This window comes from Dipodomys spectabilis, unplaced genomic scaffold (genome assembly GCF_019054845.1).
Source record: "Dipodomys spectabilis isolate Male_0828 unplaced genomic scaffold, ASM1905484v1 ptg000066l, whole genome shotgun sequence".
NCBI lineage: Eukaryota > Metazoa > Chordata > Mammalia > Rodentia > Heteromyidae > Dipodomys > Dipodomys spectabilis.
This window is the reverse complement of record NW_024870743.1, coordinates 5,917,433-5,943,781: the sequence shown is the minus strand read 5'-3', so window position 1 is coordinate 5,943,781 and position 26,349 is coordinate 5,917,433. Positions and strand designations below refer to the sequence as shown.

General features: G+C 49.6%; 1 protein-coding gene across 2 annotated transcripts in view; it reads right to left on the bottom strand.

Annotated features, from left to right (window-relative positions):
* Window positions 1-913: 913 nt before the first annotated feature.
* Window positions 914-26,349, bottom strand: part of Lpin1 (lipin 1) — a 51,350-nt gene continuing 25,914 nt past the window's right edge. For both annotated transcript variants that reach the window (XM_042680789.1, XM_042680787.1), the window contains 9 exons: window positions 26,070-26,162; window positions 23,762-23,841; window positions 17,831-17,957; window positions 16,609-16,757; window positions 14,777-14,863; window positions 10,527-10,679; window positions 7,699-7,813; window positions 6,918-7,021; window positions 914-3,387 (listed from right to left, as the gene is read on the bottom strand). In XM_042680789.1, the coding sequence (XP_042536723.1) occupies window positions 3,228-3,387; window positions 6,918-7,021; window positions 7,699-7,813; window positions 10,527-10,679; window positions 14,777-14,863; window positions 16,609-16,757; window positions 17,831-17,957; window positions 23,762-23,841; window positions 26,070-26,162 (1,068 nt within the window). In that variant the 3' untranslated portion in view covers window positions 914-3,227. The remainder of the gene's footprint in view (window positions 3,388-6,917; window positions 7,022-7,698; window positions 7,814-10,526; window positions 10,680-14,776; window positions 14,864-16,608; window positions 16,758-17,830; window positions 17,958-23,761; window positions 23,842-26,069; window positions 26,163-26,349) is intronic.

Here is a 26,349-nt window from a genome sequence, read left to right as displayed (position 1 = left end):
AAGGTAGGAGGGCCAGGGAGAGGGGTCCAGCTCTCAAAGGGAGCTGGTTACAACTGCGGGCCTGCTGGAGTGAGGCAGGTTCTAGGAGCTTGCTTCATTTTTTTTCCAAAGGAGCCACGTTACTTTCTCCCTCCACAGTGTCCCTGGGCCCGCGCTTGCCGGAGTTCTGCACACCGCCCCTTTAGAAAAGGCCTCCGGTACAAGGTGGTGAGCACATCCATGTTTGAACATCAAACTGATAACACATTTCCAAACCTGGGGAAGTTACCAGTGAAGTCCTAGGAAAGATGGGACGCTGGCTCTCCTGCCGGCCTGTGGCAGCGGCGTACACATGGTGCAGCCTCGGGTGCCAAAGGGGGGTGAGGGAGGGCGAGAGGTGCGTGCGGGCATGGACGGCACAGATGACAGCTCACACTAATTGGTATTCCACAGTTAAGAGCCGACATACCTCCCCGATGTCCAACAAGACGAGCTCTTCTCCAAAGTGTACAGCATTAATGCTACAGATGCCCAGAGATGAACTGTGGTAGATTGTGAAGAGTTGGGCCTCTGTTCTCCTACAAGGGCCAATAAGCTTCCATTTCTCCCAGAAATGCTAAGGCTCGGGCAGGTAAAACAACAGGAAGTCTCTGACCATGTTGGCATATAGCATTAGAAATTATGACTGAGCCAGGTGCCAGTGGCTCCCGCCTGGAATCCTAGCTACTCAGGAGGCTGAGATCTGAAGTTCAAAGCCAGCTCGGGCAGGAAAGTCCATGAGACTCTTATCACCAATTTAAACACCAGAAAACCGAAGTGGTGCTATAGCTCAAAGTGGTAGAGCACTAGCTATGGATAGAAGAGCTCAGGGACAGCACCCAGGCCCTGAGTTCGAGTCCCACAACCAAAAACAACAACAACAAATTCACACAGCTGGTTTGCAGAGAAGTCTTTCATCCATCTCGTTTATTCCAATATTTTCTACTTCCACATTGGGCACAATGCAATGAAATATTACAGTGATTTTCAGCACTGTACCAGCATTTACAAATATAGATCAAATGTTGTACAGAAAATATACTTTGAAGGAGGGAGCTGAACCTAAAAATCGAAAGGTATAACCTTTGAAGATATAACCATTTTTGTGCAGGGCTGCCTATTTTTCATTGTGTGTGATGAGCATCTGAATACTCAGAGCCATAGAATGGTTCATTAAGAAACATGTTGCCGCAAACCAGTATTCTAGCCTATGATGTTGGGGCCACAAGTTACAGCATACACACAGACAGCCCGACCCTGGTGGCTGCTGCCCCCATACAAATCCTTTTCAGAAGCCACGAGCAGATGCTACTTCCACAGCCTGGCCAGAGTTCCCACTGGACCTGACAGATCTGAGAGTGTGACTTTTTTTTTTTAAGGAAGGGGAAGGGGGAGGGATGTGGAAGTTTAAGGTACATCAAAATCAAGAGTGAGGCGATGCATGAGCTCAGAGCTCCTGTGGCCTGCAGAGGGTCAACACGGGGTAAAGTGCATGGGGACAGACACCCTCTCCCACAGCCAGACATCCTCCTAAGTGCTAGGGAGAAGCCACCCGAACCCAGCAGACTGCATTAGCATGTACATGGGTCATAGCTCTTAAAGTCCAAAAACAAAACAAAACACCCTGGTGGCAGAAGGGGAACACAGCCTCTAGGGGGCACTAGGGAGCAAGCCCAAGGAGTTTTTTAATGCCTCCAAAAGGGAATCAACTTGTGCATGCCTGTGTCTCTATGCCAGTCTGAGATTCCTCTGGCCGTCTCCGTGAACCACTCAGGAAAGGTCTGTCCCTCATAGAACCCACCTGGAAGTACCCACCAAGGAAGCAACTCTGGATTTTCTTTCACAGAAAGAATAACATTTCGTTCAACAGTTCCATCTTTGGCCCCCTGTGACTCTTTAACAATGAACTTTAAATAGTAAAGCATTTCAGTCCAGGGAGGATCACGCTCTTTAAAAAAATAATAATAATGATAATAATACACTGGAAAGTCAAGCACAATCTTTTACCAAAATAATTCCTTCACTTTTCACATTGTTCTGACCACAAGTCAGTTTATTAAAGAAGGATTAGCTTAAGAGAATGTCACTCAAATTAGTACTGTTTCCCTTGTTCTTGAGTGGACAACATTAAGGGAAATAAAGTACTTATAAATTCTTAAAGGTCAGGGTATCAGTTAGACAGAAGTCTTTGGATCGTCTAGCATGCTCATCTGTTTAATGTAACCACGACAGCTGCAATCAAAAGAATACAGCGAGAATGCTTACAACAGAAAAGTCCAATCGGAGCAAAGCAATAAATAATACCTACAAAGAATAACACTTAACTGTTTCTCTTTAAATCAACTAAGAAAGAAATCAACATCGTCATCATTTGGCCTAAGTGCTTCTCACAGTCCCCTTAGCAGCCCCACCTTGCTGGGCGGGTGAGCTGATCAATACTGCCTCAGAAAAAGTTACCCCTACTCGACTTTAAGGCTTCGAGAGGTTACTGAGAGCTAGACACCGTGCACTCCAAACGAAAGTTCTGTCACAGATGCGTTAAGGCATAAATAAGCCCAGCCTTGAGGCAAAAACAATGGGGACAGAAAGGCCAACTACGCAGGCTAGCTTTAGCCAAAAGAATTAAAGAACTCAGGGCCTACAACTGAGACTAGCCAGCAAATAACTGCAAGGTAACATTCACAAGGCCAAGGCCAGAGGTCAGACCCAGTGAGGTCTGACTGGCTCGGATGCAGGTCATGTGACCCCTCACAGCCCTCGCCCCACACACGGGCAGGGGGCCTGGACGTGGCTGTCCTGCGCATGCGCCCCTCCTTAGCCACAGATCATGTACTTCTGGCGATCCTCACGGGACACTGTCCGCAGCAGGACATGCTCAGACAGCCCTCTTCTGCAGGGGGTCTCTCTGCCCACACTGCGCAGCAACTGAGAACTAGCACCTGGGCAGGCTGTGAGCGAGGCATTGTGGGTATTATGCCCCCTGTGAGAAGCATATCACACATTATAACTGCACCCGGCTCCTGGCCTGTCCCCCACGCCCAGCTTAGAAACGTCACCCCGGACAAAGTGGGGCAGGCAGGGCAGAAGAGAGTGCTTCTCAATCTTGCTAAGAAAAATGGCCACACTGTGGCACTCTGGGGTCCCCACAACCTATTCTTTAATGGGTGACACCCAGTCTCCGGCACCATCACAAGGGCCGCTGGCTCAGGTCAGGCTGAGGCAGAATGAATGTCCTGGTTTTCAAAAGGCGGCGGCGGCTCTCTCCAGAAAGTGAAGTTGCTGAAGGTGTCGGAGCAGGGGAAGTCTGAAGAATGGCCTCGCTTCAGCAGTGGGAACACGTGGTCCACCACCTCACAGAGTCTCACGTACCTGGAAGGAAAATGGACAGCGGTGTCACAGCGGCCACGCGGCGTGCAGCTGGGACTCAGGGCCGCATTACAGCGCAGGGGGAAAGCTAAGCCCCAAGCAGTAGACTCCCAAGCAGACCCTGAGAAAGGCTGCAGTCCTTCTAGGAGGACATCTTACCAATTAGCTGGAAGCAAAAGAAACAAAGAGTCTGCAAAGGAGGAGAAGTTCTGTGGGTGTGGGGGGACTTGATTGTGCAGATTCTCTTCAGAGACCCCCCCCCGATTCAGGTCACAGGGTCCTTCACAGCCCCCACCCCCCCACACACACACACAGCCCAGATGCATAAGGGGAGAGAATGCAGAGGATCTGGGGAGGAAATCAGCATGGCAGAGGATGGAGGGAAAGAAGTCACAGACAAAGCCGGCCTCTGGAGCCAAAGACAGAGACGCACAGGCCCTGGGGTCAAGGCCTTGTTCAAGCTCTGTCACCTTGTACAAAACCACCATTTCCTCCATTATCAAAACAGTTGGCTGCACTGTTAATATCAGTACCAAACAGAATAATGCACGCAACAATAAAATAATGTGTACCGCGCACTTGATCAGTTTGCTCAAGAGCAAATCATTAATAGGTCTTGGGGGAAAAAAATCCCTGCTGGTATGTTGGGATCAAGAAGCTTGGTATTAGTCAGTGCCTACCTTGCTGTGTAAACTTGGGCAAGTATCTTGCCCTTTCTGAGCCTCAAGTCCTTCATCTTCTAGTGTGTGGGTTTCTTACTGCTCCTCCTACAGCCTTTTCTCTATTCCCAGAAGATGCTGCATAGCAAGTTCCATGGCCCGAGCTACAGCTAGAAAGCTGAAACTCTGCCTTCTCAGACTTGGAGGATGGTTCCACTCAGAACCTGGGATACACCAGCCTGCCCCCCTCCACCTTCGCCCCGGCCCTGCATGCCCTACCTCCCACCCTTCCCCTTCCCCCCTTCCCATGTGCTGGGAACGGAAGGGGCCTTGGGAATCCAGACTCCAGGAATTAAGCATGTTCTGGGGCAAAAATTAATTTTTCATATGCTGATGTGTACTTGTGTGTATGCATGTGTGTATGCACAGGTGTGTGAGTATGCATTGATAGTGTATGTGATAAGGTGTGTGTGTGTGTGCGTGTGCGTGTGTGATAAAGAGCCTCCAACAGGCTCATGAGAAACTGAGCCAGCACAAAATGGGAAAATCTTCGTATAAAACCAAGGCTTGTGTCTTTCCTGGGTATTAGAACAAACCAAGTGTTTAAATACCTCCTGGCTTTAGGGCTCCTGTGTGTGAGGCCTGTGGCTGGGGCAGAGGGCGGGGCCCTCCTCTGCCCGGGGTCTGCCCATACCAAGCAGGTGGGGGAGGGGTGGGGCCAGCTCTGTCCAGGTGGCCTCTCCCGGCTCAGGCCCTGCTGCTCCTGACGCACAGTGGGAAGGAAGGCACCGCGTGCTGCTCACATATGGCCCCGTCTCTGAACACCACCCAGACATCTGACCAGGCTCCCAGGGACAAGCACCTGCCTGGCTTAGAACTGACTGTGGATGCCAGCAGACAGCCCTTAGCGAAAGCCTCTCCTCCTCGCCGCCCGCGCGGTATGCCACCTCTGGCAGTGCACTATTAGAGACCCCAACTAAAGCCAGCACCAGGGCCCTCTGGGCTCTCAAAATCAGTGGATGGGCAAGTGAGGGGCTGGACACGCGCATGCTCCTCGCGGCCGCCCACAGCCACCGGCCTCTATTGACAACCCGGTACAGCCCACGACGGTGCTGTAAATATCCCAATGCTCCCCTCCCCGCAGGGGCCCCTGCGTCATCGGGAGACTGGGAAGGCTGGGGGTGGTCTCCACATGGGGAAGGGCCACACAGCATATCCTCAGGGCAGAGTTGAGGGAGGAGTGGGGTCGGCCAGGAAGCTGCCTGACCATCACTGTGTGGATAAAGGAGGGGAGCATCCCCGCCCCCCCTCTCCCTCCCACACCCCTTGAGGCCTACTTGGGCTGGGCCTGGCTCCGGGCTCAGGAGGTTTGTGCATAGCCATGGCTCCCTGGAGCTGGGAACCACTCATGCAGCTGAATGTCAGTCCCATTGGAACAAAGACTATTTTGAAAGGAAAATCTCTAATCCACCTAAAACCATGGGAAGTACCAGGCAAAAGCTGGTAGGAATTTGGCAGAACCAACTCCCTCTGCATGAAGAGAGTTTGACTCAGCTCCCTGGGTGGCACAGGCCAGCGCCTGTGACCCAGGTGAGCAGAGCTCGGATCAAAGGCTGTGCAGCCGCTGCAAGGGACTAGGCCGGGCACTGGTGTCTGCTGGGGCTCTCCCAGCCGGGGGGCACCCCAGGGAGATGCGGCAGAACACAGAGAGCTTTCACAGGACTCCGATGGGTACTGCACGCCAAACAAATCCAGCCAGGCACGGTGGTACATGCCTGTAAATCCAGTGTCTGGAAACCTGGGGTCGGGGGATAGGAAGTTTGAGGCCAGCCTTGGTTTTGTGTCTTGAAACACAAAGTAAGTAATCCATGGGCTGGGCTGGTAGCTTAAAGGCAGAGCACCCACCTAGTGGGCAGGAGCCCCGGATTTTAACCCTAGCACTGTAAAAACTAAAACTTGAGAACGAAACCATCAGTAATCTAGTTTAGCACACTGACTAGGAGAAACTTAGCTCGAACCAAAAATGCAAACAGGATTCTTGACAATTACACTGGAATAGGAACAACTTGGTGAAGAGATACTTAGCTCTTTGTCTTTAAATTCAGCTTCACACATCACAATGGGCTTATATTTCTAATGCATACTGTAGGCTTCCAAACCAAACATGGCAAATGTAAACAACCAGTTTACATTCATTCCATTCCTTTCCTGACAGGCTCTAACCCAGGGGTGGGCAACTAATTTCTCTGCCAAGGTACTTTGGCTATTTATGACATCATTCCTTAATAAAGACAGCCTCAGAAAGCAGAAGAAAAGCACCTGAGAAGCACGTGTGGCCTTCCTGCCCTGGGTGGGCCTTAGACAGCCCAACCGTGGGGAAAGAAAAAGGATAGTATTTCCAGTGTGAAGACGACTTGGGGATGTGATGTTACTCCACTTGCCTAAAAATTATTTGGGACAAAATACAGGCAGCTACACTATCTTTTTAAAGGAATTAGTAGTCAGGTACCATTGGCTGATGCCTGTCAGCCTCACTACTCTGGAGGCTGAGATCTGAGGATCATGGTTCGAAGCCAGGCTGGGCAGACAAATTCATGAGGCTCTTATCTCCAACTAACCAGCAAAATGCTAGATCCAGAAGTGTGATGCAAGTGATAAAGCGTAAGTTGGAGCAAAAGAGCCAAGAGAGGAATGTAAGACCTTGAGTTCAAGAGCTAGGACTAGCACAAAAAATATGGACACATGCATGCATGCATGCATATACATGCATACATACATACAGGAATTAACACAGAGGCAGAAAAGGATAAAAGAACCCTGCTTCTGGACAGGAGGGAGCTCCAGTCCAGCCCCATGGGAGCAGGTGGTACTCACGAGGAAATGTTGGTCTTGGCATGCTCCTGAACCAGCTCGCCTTTAGGGTTCACAGTGAAGATGCGGTTCAAGGACACCCCCACTTGCTTGTAGGAATACACATCCTGTGTTTGTACAGGAAACATGACATGTGGGTTAGAGAGGGAATGTGATTCCATGCTCAGGACCAATCTGAGCATCTGGTGGGTGTGGGGAGGGGGGTGTACGCTCCAGGTGTCTCCCTCCCTCCCTCCCTGCGCTCCTGGAAACAGTGAGGTCTCCCACTGTCATGCCTCGGGTTATTCTCTGAAAATCTGGTCATCGTTTTTAAAAGTAGGAGAATTTCTGGATGAACAGCTACTACTCAAGTTGTACTCTCCAGACTACTGAACTTTCCGGAAAATTTGGACCAAACACACAAAATCTCAAAGGCTATTTTATACCCTAGGAGACTAGAGACTACTCCACTCTTCAAACATGAGATGTCCAATTCAGCACTGTGGTCAAGATCCATTGTGGGCTTTCCTTCTGGTAGGAAGGATCTAATGCTATTCAACATCGCTAATTGCACTAATTTTAAGTAATGTGAAATTAGAAGTTTAATTGTCCCCATCCCCAGCTTCAAACCCAGCAGCCAACCTTCAAAGAAAACTATAGAGGCCATGCGTGACTTCATTTTTCATCTCTGCCTAGGGACGTGGCATTTACCAGGCCACCCCTTACAGGACAGGAAGCTGGCTGGACACATAGTCAGGTCACAGGCTAATGTCCAGAGCTCATCCAGACCCTACCCCACCCTTACCGCCGGCCGGTTTCCAAAAGCAGCGTAAAAGGGTTCCGTGTTTGGGAAAAACAGGTTTTTGATGTCTGTCAAGCACTGGACTTTAAACTTTTCTGGCTTCTTTTCAATCACCTCTCTGTTAAAAAGGAACAAATAAGTAATGGATTAGCCTGACAGGATAAGCTTTGTGAGTATAAACTAATTGTGGAAGCTATGAAGACAGTCCAGCCAGACCAAAAGAGCTCTAAACAAAATAGAATGTACTTGCAGCCCCAGTACAAAGCAAAGGCCAAGGATCAAGTTCACCCAAGAGCTCACCCACTGTCTAAGGGGCAAGACTCCCTGAGCCTAAAGGAGAGGGGGCAGACACCTCCAAATTCATTCTATACAACCCCACAGCCTAAGCTGGGTAAGATGGTTCACACCTGTCATTCTAGCTGCTCAGGAGGCTGAGATCTGATGACCTCAGTTCCAAGCCAGCTCAGGCAGGAAAGGTCATAAGACTCTTATTTCCAATTAACCATCAAAAATCCAGAAATGGAGCTGTGGCTCAAATGTATCAAAAGTGTCAGCCTTGAGTTAAAAAGCTAAGCAACAGTGAGAAGCCCTGAGCTCAAGTCCCAGTGTCAGCATGGGGGGGGGGGGGGGGGGGGGCCCTAAAGAGAAGTAGGCCCTAAGTACAGGCCAATCTCATCTATAAACATAAAGGCAAATATTCCAAGGATATCTGTTTATTATGCAAAGTGTGGTGATGTACAAGACCCTCAGTTATTCCAAAAATGCAACAGCAATGTAATACTGATTGCTGCACTACAACACATTATTGAGTTGAGATGGGAAGATCATCTCAGATACACAAAAGGCTTTAAACACAAATTCCACATCTAGTCAGGATGAAACTCTTAATTTTAGAATCGAAGTAAATACAGAGAGAGACAGTGACAGAGAGTGTTAACTTCCTATGAACACTATTACTAGTAAAGATGATTTCCATCATGATTTTAGTTCAATGCCATGCCTCTAGGCTTACCCAGAGCAGTAAGATATAAAATAAAAATAATAAAGATTAGACAAGACTAGGGAGAGGAGCTTTCATTATCCAATCACACAAAGACTGACGGGCAGGCACCAATAGCTCACCCTTGTACTGCTAGCGATCAGGAGGCTGAGATCTGATGATCTCTGTTTCGTTCTGCTGGAAAAGGATTCTGCTCAGTTCAAAGTCAACCCAGGCAGAAAAGACCCAGAGACTATTTTTTTTTTTGTCAGTTGCTAGAACTCAGGGCCTGAGCACTGTCCTTGAGCTCTTTTTGCTCAAGGCTAGCGTTCTACCACTTTGAACCATAGCACCACGTCCAGTTTTCTGGCAGTTAATTGGAAATAAGAGTTTCAGGGACTTTCCTGCTTGAGCTGGCTTTGAACCATAATCCTCAGATCTCAGCCTCCTGAATAGCTAGGATTACAGGTGTGAGCCACCAGTGCCTGGCTCTAGACTCTTATCTCTAATTGATCACCACAAAGCTGGAAATGGAGGTGTGGCTCAAGTGGTAGAGCATTATCCTTGAGGGGGAAAAAAAACTAAAGGACAGCGTCCAGGCCTCGAGTTTAAGCCCCAGGACCAGCAGGCACCCAGACACACATCCTACAGAAAGGAAATAACCTCCTTGGTCCCAGGCCACCATGCCTTGATGGGATACAACCTCTCCTCTAGCAGTGAAGACCTTGGCCCACCCAGCTTCTGGATGATGTGAATCTGTCCACGGGCCCAGGTCACTGGCCCCACCCACCTGGCATGCTGGCCACCGTACACAGCATATGCTAAGAAAAGCACCATATTCCAAAGCTGTCACCATAGCCAGGACACAATTTCCTGAAAATATCTGGATTGCTTTTGAGATCTATGCTGCTGTGATAACTCTTGGTACTGAAGATACACACTTTTCCGTTGTTTGCACAGCAAGCACCAAATCCACTTCTCAAACTCAGTCAAATCCCACCCTCCAAAGCCTTGCATTGGGACTTTTGGGTTGGTTGGTTTGTTTTAGCCTTACTAAGGTCTGAACTCAGAGCCTCATGCTTACTAGGCAGGTACTCTACCACTAAGCCATGTCTCCAGTCCTCATTGGGTCTTAAAAACCAAATATATGATCATTCCACCTTTTCACAGGGACTGAAGTCCTGAAGCTGATAAGCAGGTGAATGGCCCCATCCAACCATAGGGGAAAAGAGTGTCCCCAGTGCTCCCTGGGCCAGAACTGCCTTAGCTGTCTACAACATGGCCGGGAGGCTGACGGGGGGGAGGGTACTGGCCAGTGGTCTCCTAGAGAACTATTAAAATACACAGTGCCTCTAAAACTCCGGGAGAGAAGAAGGGTGTGTTCCAGGCAGCTACGGCCAGATGGGTGGCGTGGCCGGACAGGCTCCTTCAGCAGGCTAGGCTCCCCATGAGATGCAATCTGAGTTGTTTCTCCAAGAGCCATTAAGACTCAGCCAAGCTTCTCAGGGACAGGGGTGGAGAGAGGTTTCCCCAGGTAGAAGAACAAAACGAAGGCTATCTGGAAATTGGAGCCAGTCGGTCCCAGTGAGATTCCCAAATAAGAGAGAAATGCATCTGCGGAGCAAGAGGAGACAGGCCGTGGAGAGCCACCCTCGTCAGCAAAAGAACCTGAGATCGACCCCAGAGCCCCGCAAACCAGGGAAGGTGCTGGCAGGAGAGGCGGGGCGGGCCCGGCACCCACTCTAAAGTGGGGACCAGAGAAGAATCTGCGCGTTCGTGCAAACCATCCAGCGAGGGAGGGAAAGCACAGCGCAGGCGCAGAGGTCCGGTCTGTGTCTGGGGAGGGCGGCACCTGTGCAGGGCGGAGAAGAGGCTGCTGGGGCTGAGCAGCAGCGGCCCCTGGGGCAGCACGGTGCCCCTCTCGTTGACCCAGTGCAGGTAGCCTCGCGTCATGTCTGCCATCCCGATGGCCCGGGCGGAGCAGTAGAGAAACTTATATCCATTCCTGAAAGACACAACACGTCCACATGTAACGGCACCACCAGACTGAACGGCAGGCATCGCCCTCCCTTCACATCTATCTGCTTCCCGAAGGAGGGCAGGGGTGTGTTCTCCATGTTGCTGAGTCCACAATGCCACACCACTGGGTTTTCTGCAGAGAAATGACCCTCAGCTGGGCACCGGTGGCTCACGCCTATAATCTTAGTTACTCAGGAGGCTGAGCTCTAAGGATCGCAGTTCAAAGCCAGCCTGGGCAAGAAAGTCCATGAAACTCTTATCTCTAATTAACCACCAGAAAACTGGAAGTGGTGCTGTGGCTCAAGTGGTAGAGCACTTGCCTTGAGCTGAAGAGTGCAGGGACAGTGTCCAGGCCCAGAGTTCAAGCCCCACATCAACCAAAATGACCTTCAATGCCACTCACTGTGACTCATCTGTAATCCTCAGAACACCTGGCGGGTGGGGGCTACCTTCCCTCCCACACTACCCCCTTGCCCATCCCCCCTCAGGGCCCTGTTCTGCCTCAGTGTGTCTATCACTAATATTACGTCACTGTTCCTCATTTCACTCTCTCTCTTTAATCCATTACCTCCAGGAAGATGTAACACCATGCTGGGGCAGTGTGGGGCACACAGGGAACAGAAGTATCTGGCACATGGGTGAATACAAGCCACCAACTCCACCCCACTTATGTCTCCACACAAGAGGCCGTGTCTCTACACCTGTCTAATATGCCGTTCTCGAAAATCAAGGAGCAGGAAAAGTTTTCAGACAAAAACAATCTCTCAGCTTGTTTGGAACAGAGGGCTGCGTCTGAATATGAAACAGGCTTTTGAATGAACCATCTTTGTATTTCAGCTGTCTAATTAATGCAAGTTTTAAGAAAAAAAATCACCATTTCTGTGCATAGCTCTTCACATCAAAGTCTCAAAGCTGCACCTGCAAAGGTCTGAAAGGTTCGTTTTATTCAAACTTGATTTTCAGATCCATTTTGGAGTTCAACTATGCACCTGAGCTGTTGTCTCCATGTGCTTACTCTGCACAAAAGCCCTTCCTAACTTAGCTGGAACCTCAACTGGAGATGGTCTACTGTGAGAGGGGAACCATGGCTGCTGGAGGCGGAATCCTCCACCTACAGTGAAAGCTGCCTGAACCGCCAGCACATGCCCACCAACAATCTTGTCCCTTAGGACAAGACCCTGTGCTCAGAAGAGCAAACAGTGGCCAACCCATGGCCCCTGCACAAGTCTGAGGCTCCTTGTACTCTCCGCCAATCGCACTGAAACCCCACACTGGCTGGCAAGCCCGTGGGCTCAGCATGACCCTGTCCCTGCAGGAGCAGAGAAAATCAATAGCCAGAGAAGTAGAACACATGACAGAGCGGAGGTGGCTGGAAGACAGGAAGGGTCAGCGATGAACCTTCACTACCATCACCCGGAGGCCACCAAGGTTCCCGGCAATTCCACTGGGGCTCAGGGGAAATAGCAGGAGAGATGAAAGAGCAATCTCCACTCCCACTAGGTAGCAGCGGTGATATCTGTGTCCAATCTCCACCCTGCTTTTACACCGACCGAATGTTTGCCCCTAGGAGTATCCCCTAAGACACGATCCACACAGCCTGGGGATACCAGGAGCCATCCTTTTCAAGGACTGTAATGCACTTTAGGCAGTAGTCAGCTGCGGAGGTAGCCAGGGTCTCCAATTGGGGATTGAGACCATGGATCCTGCACGAGGACGCAGTTCTGTAACACGGCATGAGCAGCATTCCTGGCCTCCGCCCACTAGATGGCGTAATACATACCACTCATGACAGTCAAAAACGTTCCTGCCACACTGCCACGTGCCCTACAGAGAATACAATACCCTCCACTGGGGGTATTGTCAAGAGAAGGGACTCTGTGTCCTCACTCATAGTCCTAACAGGAAGGGCAGTCACCTGCCCCTTAAGGAAGAAAGGACACATAGAAACCCATGCGTGGTCTTGGTCTGGCCTTCCAGTCCCTCGGCCCTCGGGTTTCTCTAATGTGTTAGTTTGGGGATTTTGGTTTGGGGGAAGGGTTTGGTACCAGTCTTGGGGCTTGAACTTGGGGCCTGGGCACTATCCCTGAGCTTTTGTACTGAAGACTAAAGCTCTACCACTTGAACCACAGCTCCACTCCTGGTTTTTTGCTGGTTAGAGGTAAGAGTCTCACAGACTTTCCTACCCAGGCTGGCTTTGAAACATCTTCAGATCTCAGCCTCCTGAGTATCTGGGATTACAGATGCAAGCCAGTAGCACCCAGCTTTTTTTTTTTTTGGGGGGGGGGAGGGTTCTTCCTTTTTTTTCTGCTAACCAGGCTGGCTTTGAACATTGATCCTCAGATCTCTGCTGAGAAGCTAGGGTTACAGGTGTGAGCCACCAGCACCTGGCTTCTCTGAGGCACTGCTTACCCACCCACCCGCCCGGCACCTCCTTTCCCTCACACACTGGCTCATCTCTCACCCCTGCTCCGTCCACTGGGAGCCTTCCCTTGCCTTTGGAATGCCCCTCATCATGAGGACTCAGCTCACCTGCCACCTTCCCTAGATGCCAAAACACCAGCGTCATCCCATGGACCTGCCCCTGGCTGCCCGGCTGCAGCAATGCACCTCCCGCGCCATCACAAGCCCCTGAGGCGATGGGCGTCCTCAGTGCAGGGAGCTGCGGGACCAGAGCTACCCAGCTGTGGTATGGTCCCTGTGCACTGCAGGTGTGCAAGTCTAGCCCGTTCCTCAGACTCCTGCCTGAGGCTCAGCTTGGAAAAACAGCACTCAGCCATGGTACACACGCACTGTACCATTCCCCAAGCTGACCCAACAGCAGGGCATATCATGGCCAGCACTGGTCCTAAGGGATCATCTAGTCTACTTTCCTCCATCTTAGAGATAAGGAAGCCGGAGCTCAGAGTAAGGCATGCTCTTAGTCCAAGGGCCTCCTTCTGGAATCCAGCCCTAAGACTTCCAGTAAACCTTCTACTCAACATGTCCCTCTATTCCTTATGGCAGAGGGTAATGAGTATAGTAAACTAAAGATTTGAGGTAAACAACAACAACAAATGCTGTGAATATTGAGCCCCAGTGGTTCGAGCCTATAATCCTAAATAATCAGTAGACAGACTTGAGATCTAAGGATTGAGGTTCAAAGCCAGCCAGGACAGAAAAGTCTGTGAAGGTATGGCTCAAGTGATGGAACACCAGCCTTGGGTGCCAGCAGCTCACCCCTGTAAGTCCTAGCTAACTCAAGAGGCTGAGACCTGCAGATCCAGGTTCAAAGCCAGCTAGGGCAGGCAAGTCCATGAGATACTTATCTCCAGTTAAGCACCATAAAGCCATAAGTAGAGCTATGGTTCAAGTGGTAGAGCTCTAGCTTTATGAAAAAGCCAAACAAGAACAGAAGGCCCTGAGTTCAAGTCCAAGTACCAGCAAAAAAAAAAAAAAAAGGACAGTAGGACAGGACAGGAAAGGAAGAAGGAAGGGAAAGAAGAGAGGGAGGAACAAAGAAAGGAAGGAACACATGAAGAAAGGATGGATGCAGGCAGGCTGCGCTTTTTTAATAATCTAGAAACAGATTTAATCCAGAGTCAAAGAATGCGCACCCTTGCAGGCTTCTTTCCATTAACTATAAATACAGCAGAGCACCAGAAGCTACCGAGGAGGCCAAGCGGCAGAGGGCAAGGCTGCACTCGGGTCAGGGAAGGTTGGGAGGCCTCCCTGGAGGGCCTGCAGAGGCTCCAGCCCAATGCCACAAGTGTTTCCCGACGTGTTAAAAGCATTCCAATTAAGTGCCTGCTTCATCCCGGCTGGCTGGCTGGCTATCTTTGGCACCCCATGAACACCACCTATTTCTTCTACAATGGTTGACTCACCTATACCTCCTTTCTAGTTGCCTGGTACTGAGTTTAAGTCTGGAATTACTTAGGACTCTCCACCGCCACTCCCCACTGCCACTGCTGCTCCTGGCTTTAGATGCCCCGTTCTTCATAAGCCAGGAAGCCACCCACCCCATGCCAGCAGGAAGAGGCTGTGCACATGGCACGGGGGGCCGCCACAGTTCACAGGGCCTGGGAGCCAAGCGCGCATACTTACTGGCTCACTTTATGGTACAGCTTAGCGATGCCCTGGTGGGTCCAGTCCTTCCCGAGTGTGGGCAAAATGTGGCCAAGGGTATCTGATCTAAAACAGGGAGGCAATGGGGGGGTGGGGAGAGCAGAAGACAAGGAATAAAATAAGAAGGTCATTGGAAGGATGGGCTTTTTGTCCAGATTAAACACATCCATGCCTCACAAAAATACAAACACACAGGCCTCACAGTCCAGTGGCGCACACCTGTAATCCCAGTACTTGGGAAGCTGAGGCAGGCAGGCAGATTGAGAGTTCAAGGCCGTCCTAGGCTACATAGCAAAAAAATTAGAAAGGAAAACTAGGGGCTGGGAATGTGGCTTAGCGGTAGAGTGCCAGAGTTTAAGCCCTAGTACACACACACACACACACACACACACACACACACACCACTACAGACTATTATTAAGCCAGGAACTAGTGGTCCTAGCTAGGGCCACTAACTTAGCGGTAGAGTGCCTGCCTAGCATGCACGAAGCCCTGGGTTCAATTCCTCAGTACCACATACACGGAAAAAGCAGGAAATGGTGCTATACCTCAAATAGTAGAATGCTAGCCTTGAGCAAAAAGAAGTTCAGGGCCAGAGTTTAAGCCCTAGTACACACACACACACACACACACACACACACACCACACACACACACACACACACACACACACACACACACACACACACACACACACACACACACACACACACACACACACACACCACTACAGACTATTATTAAGCCAGGAACTAGTGGTCCTAGCTAGGGCCACTAACTTAGCGGTAGAGTGCCTGCCTAGCATGCACGAAGCCCTGGGTTCAATTCCTCAGTACCACATACACGGAAAAAGCAGGAAATGGTGCTATACCTCAAATAGTAGAATGCTAGCCTTGAGCAAAAAGAAGTTCAGGGCCAGAGTTTAAGCCCTAGTACACACACACACACACACACACACCACACACACACACACACACACACACACACACACACACACACACCACTACAGACTATTATTAAGCCAGGAACTAGTGGTCCTAGCTACTCAAAAGGCTGTTCAAAGTTCCTATCATAGTTCAAAGCCAGCCCAGGCAGGAAAGTCTGTGAGCTTTTATCTCTAATAAACTATTCAGAAAAAGCTGGAAGTGAAGCTGTGGCTCAAGTGGTAGAGTGTCAGCCTTGAGCAAAAGAAGCTCAGGGACAGCGCCCAGGCCCTGAGTTCAAGTCCCAGGACTGGTGAAAAAAAAAAAAGAAAAAGTATTTTAAAAATTACAAAGGAGACTCACAAATTTCTTGAAAGCTCAAAGTTCAAAGAACCAAATGAGCTGTGCAGAGAGGGCTACGGTACCAAAGAAGGGCACTGATCATGGGCCTAGGTTCAAGCTTGCCAAAGCACAGGAAAGGGGGACTAACCAGTGTTTTTTTTTTCTGGGGGGTCCGGTCATGGGGCCTGAACTCTGGGCCTAGGCGCTGTCCCTCAGCTCTTCAGCTCAAGGCTAGCGCTCTACCACTTGAGCCACAGCGCCACTTCCAGCTTTTTTTTCTTTTTGCTTATTTGGTGCTGAGGAATCGAACCCAGGGCCTCATGCATGCAAGGCAAGCACTCTACCACTGAGCCACCTTCCTAGCCCCTAACCAGTCTTAAAAAGCTCTCTCCAAAAGCAACTATACCAGGGAGGGTACGACAGGAGACCCAGATGCAAACAGCCACACCAGGAGGCAAGGACTGCCCCGCAGAGCAGCTCTCAACAGAGATGCCACCCCGAGGGCGGGCCACCCAGACCCCAGGGCCCATGCAGAGGCCAGGCCCACCTGGTGATGGTCCCATCGATGTCAGAAATGATGACTTTGTCGTCCCAGTTCCACAGGTAGATGGTGCCCTCACAACGGCAGGTGCCCTGGTACTGCGTGGTGACGCTGAACACCACGTCATTGGGGCCATTCTTCAGCTTCAGGCTTTTCTAAGAAAACATGAATCATGTGTCAGCTCGAGGGAAGACCCCAAAGCGGGTGTCTGGCTTCTATCCTGAGAAAGACGTTAAGAAACACACCATCCACCTGGTCGTGCATGGGGGGGTCAGAATGGGCCCTGGCACTTGCTAGGCTAGCACTCAGCCACTCCCAGGCCTTTTGTGCCTAAGCATATTTTTCTAAAAAGGCCTCAGACTGTCATTGGGATGGACCTAGCCTGTAATCCTCCTGGGTACACCTCCCCATGTGGCTTGGATGACAGGCAGACACCACCACACCGAGCTTTTAGTAGAGATTGGGGCTTTCCTAACTTTTGTCCAGGTTAGCCTGGAACCTTGATCATCCTGCACTCCCATCTCCCAAGCAGCTGGGATTGTAGGAGTGACACACTGCACCCTTATTCTAGTTCGTTATGGGTCCTGACAGGCAAATTAAGCCTCCACTTTCTCTGGCCCACCTACACTGCCGCTCTTCCCCTTTCCACAGAGCGTTCTGCTTGCAAGGACAAGGCTACCATGATGCAGCACTTCTGGAAGAGTTAAGTGATGTGCCACAAGAACTGCATAGGCAGGCACCAGTGGCTCATGCCTATGCTCTTAGCTACTCAGTAGGCTGAGATCTGAGGATCATAGTTTGAAGTCAGCCTGGACAGGAAAAGTCCATGAGATTCTTATCTGCAATTAACCAGTAAAAGAGCTGAAAGTGGTAAGCCTTGAGTGAAAATGCTAAGAGACAACACCCAGGCAGGCCCTGAGTTCAAGCCCCAATACCTGCGGATGTGTGCGCACACACACACAGTAAAAAGAACTCCGGGGTAAGTGATATCACACTGAGGGCTCCGCTAGATCAAGGAAGAAGTAAGGCTGTATAGCGCCAAATAAGGGATGGTGGGGTCCCGAGAGGGGGTAGGCATGCGGGGGGGTGGGGGGGGGGGAATAAAAGGTGCCAGGAAGTAGAAATGGGAACCATGAAATAGGAAGAACTTCAGACGTGCCCCCAGAGACCGAGGACCCTGACTGCCGTGAGGTAGAGCCTGCGCGTGCGCGGGGACCAGGGGCCTCACCAGCTGCTCGGAAGTGAGCCGCAACGTCTTCTTGTAGCTGACATTTGCCAGAAGAGGGAGGTGGCTGGTGCTTGATGGCTTGGCAGCTGCGTGCTCCTCGTCACTGGAGGATGACTCGTGCTTTATCCTAGAGCACACAGTGATGTCACCGCCCACTACAAGATGCATCTGGGTAGCCACTAAAAATGCATTCGCTCTGAGTCAATGACTCAGCCAAGCGGATCTCTCCCGAGAACCGCCTCTCGGGTGGTCATTGACCATATGGTTTTAGATTTATCAATGAGCCTGTGCTGCAGCCCATTCATGCATCGCTGCATTATTCATGTAGGGGCTGCCTCTCCTCATTTGCTTGCCCACTTACTAGCTCTCATCACTCTTTTAACCAACAGACCTCTTTTCCTGAGAAGCAGTCAAGGCTTCTAGCCTAGGCAGCTGCTAACTGGCATGACTCTACTGCTTCGCTTCAATTTCTTCAGTGGCTGAGGGCCAAGTCCTCAGAAGCCAAACTCATTAGCTCTCCAAATTCCAAATTATTAGGGCACTTCTAGGACTTCTACACAGGTGCCAGTCACCCTACCTGAACCCCTGGCAGGCCACCCCACCAAGAGGAGGCCATCTTTGCAGACTTAGAACCCACAGGCTCCTTGGGCTTTAAGTAGAATGTCTGCTTTAGGAAGTTGATAAGTAATTCATTGTGCCTTGGAGTAAAAGCCTGCAATGACATCATCTTCAGCCCAGTGATACTAGCTCTGCCTCTCAGGACCACTATCTTCAAAAAGGTCTTAGTGCCCGGCCTCAGTGGCTCACACCTATATCCTAAAGGTGTTTGGGAGACTGAGAATTGGAGGACTGAGGCTGAGGCCAGGCACACAGAGAAGTTCTCAAGACCCCTTTCTCAACCCATCATCCCATGCTACGTGGGAGGTGGAGAGTGGAGGCCTGTGGATTGAGGCCAGCCCAGGCAGGAAAGGCTGCGAGAGTCTGTCTCCAGAGGGAAGCTGGCGTGAGGGAAGGATGCTCATGCCTGTGATCTCAATGACAACAGGAACATAAATAAAAGTAGGCAGACGGAGGTGTGGACGCAGGCCTGGGAGGAAAGTGAGAACCTGATCTTAAAAATAGTGAGTTAAAAAAAGGTAAGAGGACTGGAGGCACAGCTCAGTGGCATGATGCCAGACCAGAAAGTGGGAGACTCGAGTTCAAATCCCAGTGCTGCAAAAAAAAAAGAAAAGAGGTCTTAGCAGCCTACAACTGGATGGAAAAGGCTGTGGGCCCCAGAGCAGGCATGCCCCAACCCCTCCCCATCCGTTAGCACTGAATTTGGATACACACGGTCCTCATCATCAAGTTACTTCCGTGGGCGCTCAACCTCTAGTTTCCTCTCATTTCCATGGTCATAAGATGGCCACGGGCCCCTCACAAGCCTCCACCCAAGGAACGTCTCTACACCCAAGCACTGCCTATGCTGGAGAGGTGAGCGGGCACACTGCACACGGCACCCACTGCTGCATAGGAGACAGGTGCTTTGTGCATCTCATGAGCCGCTTCCTCCCTCAGGACAGCACCAAAGGAGTTGCGGGGAGGAGCCCTGACTAAGAGATCAGAGCCACTGACTACCATCCATCCACACTGAGTCAGCCATTGGCAAAACAGGAAGCAGGCTCGTCCTGGTGCCCTAAGGCTTTAGTGTAAGAAGCCAGTCATCAGGCCGGGTGCCAGTGGCTCACTCCTGTAATCCTAGCTACTCAGGGGGCTGAGATCTGAAGACCCCAGTTCGAAGCCAGCCCAGGCAGAAAAGTCTGTGAGACTCTTATCTCCAATAAACTACTCAGAAAAAGACAGAAGTGGCGCTGTGGCTCAAGTGGCAGAGTGCTAGCCTTGAGAACAAAGAGGATCAGGGACAGAGCCAGGCCTGAGTTCAATCCCCATGGAAAGGGGTTGAGGGGGGACAGAGACGGGACACAGGATGGGACGTGACAGGAGTTGTGTAGCTGGTGACTGGTACTTTCAGTGAAGGGCCTGTCCCCATCCATGGTGGTCTGTGTCTGCTGCCCTCAGACGTCACCACCCTCCCATCCGGAGGCCCCACGCCCCTCCCACAGAGGCTGGTTAAATGTCACCTGCTTTATAAACAAACGGGCCTCCACCATGTGAAGCTGTGTTCAGACAAGGAGCTGAGAACAACACAATGTCTACGTGAACGCCTGTCACGGCACAGTACGTTCTTCAAATGGCATTTTAATTATTTGTGTGGTGACAAGCTGTTTGCTCAATGATGGGACTTTAGGGACTGTTCTGCCAATCAAGTCTGTCAATTAGAAAACATTCGCACACAACTTTTTTTTTTTTACTTCTGCAAATGTCTAATAAGGAGACTAAAAGTCACCCATATAGATGAAAAGATTCACATTTCTCAAAAGAAGCTGAGTGCTTCCCCAAAATTCCAGTCCTCTTGCACAGAAGTCAGTTCTTCACTGATAAAGAAATGCAGAATGACTAGCTGAGAAAAGTGACCCACCCATGCCTACAGAACAGGAAAAACGCGTGTCTTGGGGACCGGTGGACACAACTCTTTTAGCCACTGGAAAAATCCACCCAGCTCCAGAAAACCCCATGAGCTGAGGCCCAACTTGGAAAGAGTTACTACAAGCCATCTCAATGTCCTCTACTTTCAGCTTGCCCGTATGCTTCTGGAATCTTCCAGAACTGACAAGAGGAACAGTGGTGAGCACTTGGGCCCCCTGCCAGTGTTTGTCACCCTCTATGCCTTTTAACAGAGCTCATGTGACCATGGTCCCAGGTCAGAGTCTATCACGTGGCAAGATAGGACTGGAAGATTTCAGTCTGTGAGCCACAAAACACTTCCTTGGGACGGCTGGGACTGCAGGCTGGGATCGAACATGTGGCTTACAGTGTGGCCGAGGGGTGAGTGCACTCTGGAGGTCACTCTCATCCCCGAGTTCACAGATGGAGATGCCCTACTGGCACCTAGGTAGCAACACCTGCCCACCCGACTACCTCTGCCTGTAAAGCCCTCTGGCAGCTCGATACATCACTTCCAGGGCTGGCACAGCCCCAGCCTAGGCTTAATACTTAACACACACTTGCCTGGGCCCTTTGAGCTCACTCAGGGCTAAACAAAATTCATCCAATAACCTGTACAACTTGGGGAGGAGGGGCATGCTGAGGGGGAGGGAAAGTGCGAGAAAAATGAGGGAGGGGGGTAACAAGTTTGACAAGAAACGTACTCACTAACTTACTTATGTAACTGTAACCCCTCTGTACATCACCTTGACAATAAAATTTAAAAAAAAAAACAGGTAGCCAAGTGCCAGCAGCTCCCAGCTATACGGTAGCTCCTACCTGTAATCCTAGCTACTCAAGAGACTGAGATCTGAGGATTATAGGCTTGAAACCAGACTCATCTCCAATTAACCACCAAAAAGCCAGAAGTACGGCTGTGGCTCAAGTGTAGAGTACTTTCCTTGAGCGAAAAAGCACAAAGACAATGCCCAGGCTCTGAGTTCAAGGCCTAGAATTGGCAAAAAAAAAAAAAAAGCCAAGTACCAGTAGCTCATGCCTATAATCCCTAGCTACTCAGGAGGCTGAGACCTGTGGGATCATGTCTTGAAGCCAGCCTAGGCAGAAAAGTCCTCAAGACTCCATCTCCAATTGACCAGCAAAATGCCTAAATGGAGACATGGCTCAAGTGGTAGATCACCAGCCATGAGTCAGACATCCAAGGGAGACTGCCCTAAGTTCAAGCCTTGGAGTAGCACTTCAAAAAGTACCAGAAAGCCAGCTGCCAGTAGCTCACACCTGTCATCTTAGCTATTCAAGAGGCTGAGGATCACAGTTTAAAGCCAGCATAGGCAAGAAAGTCTGTGAGAACTTGACCGCCAATTACCTACCCAAAGTTAGAGGTATGGCTCAAGTGGTAGAGCACTAGCTTTAAGCAACAAAGCTCAGGGACAGTGCCCAGGACCTAAATTCAAGCCCCACAATTAGCACCCAAAAAAGTACCATCCATGCTCACGAGCCTGTTCCCAGTGAAGGAGCCAGAGTCAGAAAACAAAGAGCAGACTGGAATACTCGGTCTACTACCCTCTGCTTCCTTCCCACCCACGCTAAGCAAGGGCGCAGGGGCAGAGACCAGCGCACAGAAGGCTCCTCTGAGAACACAAGTGAACTATGTAGTACCTGACTCACAAACAAGCGCTCTGCCCAGGCTTCAGACCTCCCTCCACAATAAGGAAATCAGCTGGACTGTGTCCTACTTGCCATCGGAAGGAGTTTAAGTCAAACAGCCGAGGCATGAGGCAGAGGAGGCGAAATCTGAGCTGCTTCTCCTCTTGGAGAAAACCTCACCAGTTGGACTGGCAGGCAGCACTGACAACAGCCCTGCCCTGTGCCTTGGCCTCCAAGGTATGAAATGATTTCCTATGGATCGGCCCCTCAAAGAACCTGCTAGTAGTTTCTGTGTGCTGAGTAGAAAATGCAGGCTAGCCACCAGTAGCTTATACTTGTAATCCTAGCTACACATGAGGCTGACATCTAAGGTTCACCATTCAAAGCCAGCCCAGGCTAGAAAATCCGAGACTCATCTCCAATTAAGCCCCAAAAAAGCCAGCAGTGGAGCTGTGGATCAAGTGGTAGAGTGCTAGTCTTGAGCAAAATAGATCAGGAACAGTGCCCAAGCCCTGAGTTCAAGCCCCAGGACAAGCACCCCAGAAGGGGTGGGGGTGGGGGGGAAGGAAATGCAGGCCTGGCTTTCAGGAAGGCTGTGAGGATGGAAGTTACTGGTGAAGGTCATTCAGGGTCAGGGTCCACACTGCTGTTGTAAGGGCTGGGGAATGCCTCTCCTCACAGCCCAGTTGCCCAAGCCCTGTCACAGAGATAAAGCTGAAGACAACTCCAGCATCAAGACCTCAGCAACCTTCTGGGAGTGTTTATGCAAATACCGCAATGAAAACCCCTCGTGTTACAAACACGTGTGAACTAAAAACACCAACGGTGTAACTCCTTTGAAGAACTTACAGTTTAATAAAATAAATACCAGGAAGCTGAAATATGTTGTCTGAGAGAGCAAGGTGGGAGCAGGCAAATGGAGAGAGAAAGGAGTGGGTGAATGCAGTCCTAACATTCAGTGTTAATGTGGCAATGTAACAGAGACATGAGGGGATGGGGGGGTCGGGAGGGGTGGGGGTGGGGATGCATCACACTCATAAACTGACATGTTGGTGAAAACCCTCTGTGTAACTACTTCCATTACAAACAAAAGGAGGAAAAAAACATCTCTGCTGTGCCAAGTTAATATGCATCCATGAGAAAAATATCAATAGGCCAGGTGCCAGTGGCCCAGGTCTGAATCCTAGCCACTCAGGAAGCCGAGATCCATAGGATTCAAAGTCAGCTCGGGCAAAAAATGTAACACAAGCAAAAAGTCTGCCTGAAGGAGTAGCTCAAGTGGTAGAGGACCAGCTGAACGAGCACAAAATCAGGGAAAGGAAGGCAGGAAGGAGGGGAGAGGGAAAGGAAGAAAGAAGGGTAGGAGGGAAATAAAGGAAGGAAGGAAGCAACCAAGCAAGCAAGCAAAGTAGGTTCCAGGAAGCATTGAACCTGTACAGAAAAGCAAATTCTTTCAGCAGGAACTTATTGTTACCATGTCACTGTGAGAGCATTATCACCACTGCCATCTGCACAGGATAGCCACCACTTTGAGAAACCTGAGAAATACACTAGTTATGTCAGCTCATTATTTAAGGCTCACATTTACCGAAGGAAGTGACTGCCTCCATTTTATGAATGGTTACCCTGATCTAAAACAACCCACAGTGGGTCATGGAGGGAAGCAAGATGCCACTGCTGGGAGGCAGGCCCAGGCCTGAGCCGCCGTGTGAGATCTTGGACTGCCAGGACCACCCCTCTTACCTGGGGGCCATGCTGAGCTGGGCTGGCTGCTCTCCAGTACTGTGGCTCTTCCCAGGCAGGCACTGCTCTGACTTACTTTCCTGGGGAAGAAGAAAAGCAATGGTCACAGAAGGAGCAAAGCAAAGGGACTGGTACAAAAGCCTCTATTCTGCCACAGGTTCCCCCAAAGCTCAGGCAGGACCCCATAGGGGACCCTACCCCAGTAGCCACAGGAGGCTCTGTGTTTTCTTTGCAGCTCCTGGCTTCTCCTATGCACAGAAACATACAATTAAGCTGAGAAATGTTTTTGACAGAAATGAGTCTGTTATCTGTAAGTGTTGGTGGCACTCAACCAAACGCCATCATCGCCGTCTCGTCTGCAAATGCTTCATCGAGGGCTGCTTGGAGTCCTCAGGGCTTTCAAAATATTTTCTTCTAATTGCCGATTGAAATGCTCGAAAATATTTTCACACCATATTTTGCTTGGAGAAAATGTGGAAGCATTTCACTCCTTTTAATACCACATATTCTTTATAGGAAATTGCTCTTGGGATGTAGTGAAGTCCTGGATTTCTTAGAGAATTCCAGGGCCTTGGACACCACCTCCTGCCTCTTACAGACGCTGGGAATGTCTTCCAGTGGCACACCCCTTACTTTCACATCTGTGAAGTGGGGGTGAGATTCTGCCCCCCCCCCGCACTGCTCTAGTGATAATGAAGGACTGTGCACGCAACACAGAGCCCACACACAGCAGGAAAGAGGCCGGGGATGGGGGGAGGAGGGGGGAGAGGACCCAAGGACCCACAGGACCCAAGACTAAGCTGGAATAGACCAGAAAGACATATTAAAGGACAAAGGGTACACAAGGCAACCTCCTTTTCCCTTATTCAGAAAACCGGTTCATCATTTCCACCAGGGCATTTCAACAAAGAAACAAACACCATAAACTATACAATATGGTGAGTGTCTTCACGTATCATTAGTACAAATAATGGCAGGTGCTCTTGAGTTGTTTATGAGCACATAAATATGACATAGTTGGTTGTTTTTAACCTATTTATCAAGGTATATAACCTGTACCACCATTAGCCATCTTTAGTAGGCTAGTGCAGAAAATGTACATATAGCTGGAATATATATTTTAGCTTTTAAAGACATATTTGATTTCATAAATACTCCTTTCTCACCAAATTGGTGGGAATTCAGATACTCTACAAATAAAGAAGTCTTCAAAATGTACTTCAAGCTACAATTCTAGAACATTCTGCCATTTAGTAAGAAAACTAAAGACCCTTTTTGCTTTAAGTCCCCTAAGAAAAGCATGTATGTTGGCTCCAACTTGTGTCTACCCTAGAGATAATGAGACAATCAACAAAGTCAGACGCTCCATGAGAATATGTCAAAGAACAATTCGACCTAGGTAAGGCTCTACCACAGCCCTCGTCCCTTTTAAAGAGTGTAATAAACTGAGTTTGATGGGATTTATTTTAGGGTTTCAATGGATTTATTGAACCTTGTGGTTATTTAACCCAAACAACCATCATTCTCTCAACAAATAAAAGCCAAATCCCTCTATGTGGCCCAGTGTGAGTTCCAGGCATGACCACAGGGGTCAAAGCTACCCATGACCTCTGCCTTCAAGGAGTTTAAGGTCTGGAGCAGAAGAAACGAGCTGGACAACAGTCCCACTAATTGCATATATTATAAACTGTGACTAAATTTAAGAAGGAAAAGTACCTAGGCAATGCTCAGAGAGCCTAGAACAGCAGATCAGATGAATCTTCCAAGAAAAGAGAAATTCATGCTCCAGATAGATAATTTTTCTAGAAAATTAAATTATTATGTTGAAGGTCTTCTTCTTGATAAACAGAAACCTAGCCTGGTACTGGTGGCTCATGCCTATAATCCTAGCTACTCACAAGGTTGAGATCTGAGGATCGCTACTCAAAAGCAATCTTGGCAGGAAAGTCCATGAGACTCCTATCTCCAATTAACCACCAGACACTGGAAGTGGAGCTGTAGCTCAAAGTGATAGAGCTCCAGCCTCCAGCACAAAAGCTCAGAGAGAGCATCCAGGCCCCGAGTTCAAGCCCCACCACCAACAAAAATAAAAGAGACTGAAATCTTACAGAGGGAGAACAACTCTACATCAGTATCCAAACTTACAGGCAGTGACCCAAAAGCCTAATGGCCTCTCTCTCACCTTTCAACCCTGATGACTTTGCACCCTTCAACTCTGCTGTCCTGATGCAAGTACCTAGAAACAAACATCACTGCACAAAACCAAACCCTTCCAAGTACAAATGCCCACTCGGTACTCTGCCCTTACCTCTTTGATTGTGGTGTTTCGGCCCCTCCAGGAAAACCACCATCTTCCTCCCTTTTTGGGCATCTTATCCCTCATGATAGATTCCACGGTGGCCTGTTTTAAATGGATGGTAACATAAATAATGGAACCAAAAAAAGATCAACTGAGTGCATCAAACTGAAAGAAACACATGCTAAGAAGACTGAAAAAAATAGGGGAAAAAAAGAAAGAAAATTAAAAAAAAAAAAAAACCACAACATACTATTTGTGAATTAAAAATTTTAGAGAAGCAAAACCTAAT